We start from the raw sequence: 5,270 nt of genomic DNA, 5'->3' as shown, positions 1-5,270 counted from the left end.
ACTCCTATCCTGCTTTTCTGTATGAATCAACTATCCTAGTCCCCACCTTGACAAACTCTGTTCTTAAAGTTCGCTGATGGTACGATCGTTCAATTCAAATTCGGCCGTACACTGGCACACGCCGGTTTCAACGGTTTCTGACGCGGTCCGGCCGTCTGGGCCCGGGCTGGTGCGGTCAGGCCACGGTAGGGGGTTAGCTTCAATGTGTTAGCCTAGATCGCCCATGGCCCTTGAAGAAGGACGGCAGTGACTGAGATCTCGACTTGCCGTCCAGTATACCTTGCACTGCCAGGCTGAGTTGATCGGACGCCGGCCCGGTCCGAGTCCGAGGCTCTTGCCAGGGCGAGTCCGCCGCGGCACGCCGGTGGCACCGTCTGAGGAGTGCAACGACGAGTGTCGGCAGCATGAGAGAATTTTCGTGCCTTACAAGAACTCTTATCTTATCTATGAGGCGGGCTGGTATGTCTATGTGTTTGGCTGCTAAAACTCTTATTTCTCTCATTTGAGTAAAAACTGCAGAGTTCGGAGGATCCAATGAGTCATAAAACACAATGCACAAACAAGGGAACAGAGGCGGGAAGAAGCAAGCGAAGTCAACAGGAAGAGGCAGGAGATGGAGGATGAGCAGCATCAGGTTCAGTGTACGAATAGGAGGGCAGGAAGTAGGATTGGGCAGACGAGCAGGATGGTGTGGTGCAGGACGAGGAAAAGCGAAAGCGGGATCAGAACTGAGGTTATGATGATGATGGTTGTGCCGTGATGCAGGAAATGAGAGTGGGAGTGCGAGGAACAGACACACACAAAGATAGTAAGGAGGGCAGGCAGGCAGGGAGGTAGACAGACAGACAGACAGACAGACAGACAGACAGACAGAGACAGAGACAGAGACACATAGACAGAGATAGAGGCAGACCCTAGTTCCTTGCAGGTGATTGATACCATGACTATCAGATAGGTAAACTTAGTTACAGTCTTTAAACGTTGGTTCGCATTGACACGAGCTAGAAGACTTAAGTCCCCACTCTGCTGTATGCAGAGCAACGAACGAGATTAGTTGGACTGCTTGTCTTAGATGCTAGCACACAGTTGCCCTTGGCCTCACGACAATGGCGACTTTGCACAGAAATAGCACGAGTCTCTGTCTTTTCTGACTCCAGCTGTTGTCTGACTTATCCTCTCCTAACAGTCATCCTAGTCCGTCAGATGAGAACTCTCCTCGCATTCCTTGTCGTGGCCGCATCCCCCTTGACGCTCCATGGTTTCTCCATGCAGAGCTCCATGGCGCGGAGACTCGGTCCAGTCTCAGTCAACATGTGCGATGGGAAGTCTCGGCAGTCCCAGCCCATGGCGATCCCTCGGATGCTCCTAGATCGACGTCAGGCTCTTGTACTCGCCGCCGCTGCTGCCGCTGGTACTGTTGTCAGCCCCTTTCCCTGCTCAGCGGAAGGAACGCGATACGCCGACGATGCGAGGGGTTTTGAGTTTCAGGTGCCGCAGGGATGGATTCAAGGAGAGGCGGAGTTCCCTGGAGGAAACAGGAACCCCGCTCGTCCCAAGATCATCTCCTTCCGCAGCCCGACGTCGGACGACTTCAACATCGCTCTGGTCTCCTACAGTATCCAGCCCGACTACTCCAAGCTGGGAAGCTTCGGGACCATCGAGGACGTGGCCAAGAACATCATCGGGACTAACGAGAAGGCTTCGACGATAGGCGAGATCCTCTCGCAGAAGCAGACGAACCTCGGAGGCGGACCCGGATACATCTTCAACTATCGCATCAACGACAAGCGTCTCGCCACCATCTTCACGACGAGTGTGGTAGACTTGACTTGTTGCTTGCTGCTTGCAACCTGAAGCCTCCTCCCTCTCCTTCCCTTCCCTTCCCTTCCCTTCTCTCCCCTCTCTCTTCTCATCTTGCAGGGAAGCTCGGGGGCGTGCTGGCTCGTGACTTTGACCATGCAATGCCCGGAGGCACAGTGGGACGACAACCAGAAGAGCGTCGAAGAAGTTCTCAAGTCCTTCAAGCTGGAGAAGTGAGAGCCAGTAGATCAGACTGAGAGCTGAGAGGAGAGGTATCTGAGTTGGGGGTGTGCTGGAGGGAGCAACCAGGAAGCATCTAGAGCATCTGTTTCAACCCTCGTCGTCCTCTATTAGCTCTCCTCCTTTCCGTATAAGCTGCTTCTTCAAATATTTCTCCCGAGACTTGAGAGCCTTCGCCTTCGCCTTCTTTTCTCTCCTCTTCATCATCCACCATGTCCAGAACGCAAGCCCCCCCAGCACGGCCGCAGCTGCCAACGTCACCCCCACTGCAGCAGAGCTACAGGTCAGCCAGAGCAGGAGCGAGGACCTGACTTAGTAAGGAGCGAGGAGCAAGAGGAGCAAGAAGCGAAAGGAACCGGAGTGAGGCAGAGGCAGAGGCAGAGGCAGAGAGAGGAAGAGGAAGAGGGAGGTAGACAAAGAGGGAGGAGGGGAGAGAGGGATAGAGAAGGAGCACACCTATCATGCTCGTGTTGACCACAGTCTGGTTGTTGACCTGCTGTACCTGCGCGAAGACAGAGGTGTCGTTGCCGTAGTACCCACTCCTGACTCTCAGGGTCTCGAGGCGGAAGTCACATGCTCTCTTGTACCTGAGACTCATTGTTGGCACACCCAACCCCCACCCCCCACCCTTCACCCGCAGAGATTCATGCTTGCGTTCACTGGTGAGCCGTCGATGTACGGGGTCATGCATCCTCGGTCGAGCGGGTCTGCGAGAGGAGGAGCAAGTGAGAGGAGCGGAAGGGCATGCCGGTAGACAACCGCAGTAGATGTTTCGTGTCGCCACGTTCAGGAGCTGGAAGGGGTCGCCCATCTTGACAGGGTTGCCGCTGCAAGGTCGAAACTCTCTACACAACTGCGTCTTGAGGCAGTACTGGGAGAGAACGCTGACTGCTACAGGGTTGTGCAGAATGTCCTGCATGCCCTTGCACTGGAAGAGCTTCATGAGGTGTATGTTGCTCAGGAAGCAGTATCCGCAACAGTCGGAGGGAACAGGGTTCGTCGCATTCACCGTCGAGCACTGCTCGTTGCCGTGATCAGCATCGCACTCGCTCTTGGCGTACAAGTTGGAGTTGTTAAGGAACAGACTCTCTGACCCGATCTGCCCGATCCTCACCTGCCCGATGTACAACTTGGGGTCCCTTGCGCAGTACCATGCTCGCAGGACCTCCTTCGCCGGCACTACCCCCCCGTACCACTGCTGGTCGTACCTCACCCACCAGTCTGTGCTCACAAAGGAAGTGAACTTGGACCGATCTGTCACGGGCCCGCAAACATCTCCTGCTAGGCACGTCGTCGTGTCTTGCGACCCCCCGCATGCGCTCCCATCCCTCCCCCTGCTCAGCTGAACTTCATCTGACGTCCCGATGAGCTGGCCAAACACTTTGCCGATCTCCAGCGCGAGCGTGTCGGACGCATAGAGGATCTTGTCAAGCTCGTTCGCAACGTCCTTGGAGAAGGACAGGTTGAACTGAACGCGGATGCCGGGGTCCGGGCCTGACAGCAACTTGGTGCAGCATTTGGAGGGGCAGATGGCGTTAGATCCCTGGACGGTGCAGGTGCACGGGGAGCTGAAGTTCTTGGCGCATGTCTGACCGACAAATACGTTCCTGACGTGAACGTCCTGCGGGGTGAGGAGGGTGGTGCTGTTGGACAACGACATGGAGTTGACAGCAGACGCGACGGCCCTTGAGAAATCAGCCCTGTAAGGCTCGAAGGCGGCGGCGCTGGTGAACCCACTGATCTGAGCCTCCTCCATGGCTGTGCAAGTACCAAGTCATTCCTTCTCTCGGCTCGCGCCTTCACTTGCCTGTCGGGTCGTTGCACGTGTAGAAGAAGGTGGGAGGGTCTCGAATGTCTATCCACACCTGCCTGCACTGCGACTGCGCGTCTGATTCGGTGAACTGCTGGAACTGCGGGTTGAGCTGGGAGAGCCTTGCTTGAGAGCTCTGGGCCCTGAGGTTCGCGAAGGCCTGCGAGGGAGGAGGAGTCAACGCCATCGAGCGGCAAGAGAGCTGGTGCTAGCATCTACCTGGCTCTGCACGCAGTACCTGACCGTCAAGGATTCTTCTGCCCACAGCCGATTGGACCCACCTTCCTGAGGTCAGAGGACGCGTCAAAACAAGAGGAGGGACCAGGCAGGTTGACCTGCGAGTCGTAGAAGGAGGAGGTTGAAAATCCCTTGCATTCTCCCCTCATCGGCCTCGCTAGCTGCCGGCAGACCTCAGCGCTTCGACTTTCCTTGTCCTCACGTTCCATTTACCTTAGTAGCCAGACAGTACGGCCCACAGTCTGTGCAGGTGATCCCGCTGCGAAGCGCCATGCTCGCGGCGTTCGGCTTCTGTTGTATGATGGAGCTTGTAGCAGTGCGTCCTGACAGCAACTTGACAAGAGACAAGAAGAGTATGGCGAAGCTGCTTGAGCGTTTGTAAAACATTACAATCACCATCGAAGCTGACCCAGTAAAACTTCTGAGACAAGCAAATCAAGAGTTCATGTTGACGTTGTAGGTGCTTTGTACAAGCCTAACAAGAAGAGTTGGAGATGCAACAAGGTTACAGCCGATCTCCTTTCAGTCGCTGCTTTGACGTGACATGTACAGATTGAGAGAGCTTCATAGCCAGTTGCTCACATGCTTCGTGTGCCTGAGGCTTCTCGGAATCTCCAGCAAGCTTTGAATGAAAAGACCACAGCAGGTAATGTCAATCAAATCACGTGCAGATCCCACACTGCTCGATCCTCCATGATAGTGGTGTGAGCCCGTCGAAGATGATCTCTGTGGAGAAACAAGACATGTCAGAAAGCTGACAAGTGGCATGAAACAGAGCAGAGCAAGTCACTTTACATCCAGCACTTCACAAAAAGCTCGATCACAAAGTGATTGTTTTCAAGAGTCCAATCCCTCCAACACCTAGGATGTATGCTAGGAGCGGGAATGACAGGTGAAGGAATGCAGGAGGCGTGCAGAAAGGAGGGAGGCGCAGGAAACTGGACCGGGAAGATCGGGAGTGATCTGCTAGCAAGGTGAACAAGAGCCGCAGTGAGCAGAGCCTGGATGGATGGTGTCTCAGCGAGGGAAGGGCTGCATAGAAAGACAACTCAGAGCAAGAGAGAAAGAACAACTGCAAGTGCAAGGTCAAGGATGGAAGGTTTCATGATGTGCCAGCTTCGGAACAAGCTCAGTCTATGCCCGGAAGGCGAAAGTTGAAGGGAATGAACTGGAAGGGAGAGGT

General features: G+C 55.0%; 3 protein-coding genes across 3 annotated transcripts; 1 reads left to right on the top strand and 2 right to left on the bottom strand.

The window, feature by feature from the left end:
• Positions 1–1,266: 1,266 nt before the first annotated feature.
• On the top strand, positions 1,267–2,037 carry GUITHDRAFT_113254 (hypothetical protein; the record flags this gene model as incomplete). Its single annotated transcript, XM_005827647.1, has 2 exons — positions 1,267–1,818; positions 1,921–2,037. The coding sequence occupies 2 exons, from the start codon at positions 1,267–1,269 to the stop codon at positions 2,035–2,037; spliced, it is 669 nt and encodes a 222-aa protein (XP_005827704.1).
• A 280-nt stretch (positions 2,038–2,317) lies between these two features.
• Positions 2,318–2,934, bottom strand: GUITHDRAFT_154065 (hypothetical protein; the record flags this gene model as incomplete). Its single annotated transcript, XM_005827646.1, has 1 exon — positions 2,318–2,934. Exon 1 carries the CDS (start codon positions 2,849–2,851, stop codon positions 2,318–2,320), a length of 534 nt encoding a protein of 177 aa, XP_005827703.1. The 5' UTR covers positions 2,852–2,934.
• A 905-nt stretch (positions 2,935–3,839) lies between these two features.
• On the bottom strand, positions 3,840–4,360 carry GUITHDRAFT_113252 (hypothetical protein; the record flags this gene model as incomplete). Its single annotated transcript, XM_005827645.1, has 4 exons — positions 3,840–4,010; positions 4,070–4,135; positions 4,186–4,248; positions 4,301–4,360. 4 exons carry the CDS (start codon positions 4,358–4,360, stop codon positions 3,840–3,842), a joined length of 360 nt encoding a protein of 119 aa, XP_005827702.1.
• Between the last annotated feature and the right edge of the window lie 910 nt (positions 4,361–5,270).

The sequence above is a fragment of the Guillardia theta genome (genome assembly GCF_000315625.1).
Source record: "Guillardia theta CCMP2712 unplaced genomic scaffold GUITHscaffold_65, whole genome shotgun sequence".
Classification (NCBI taxonomy): domain Eukaryota; class Cryptophyceae; order Pyrenomonadales; family Geminigeraceae; genus Guillardia; species Guillardia theta.
The sequence above is the reverse complement of the archived record's forward strand: the minus strand, read 5'-3'. Positions and strand labels throughout refer to the sequence as shown.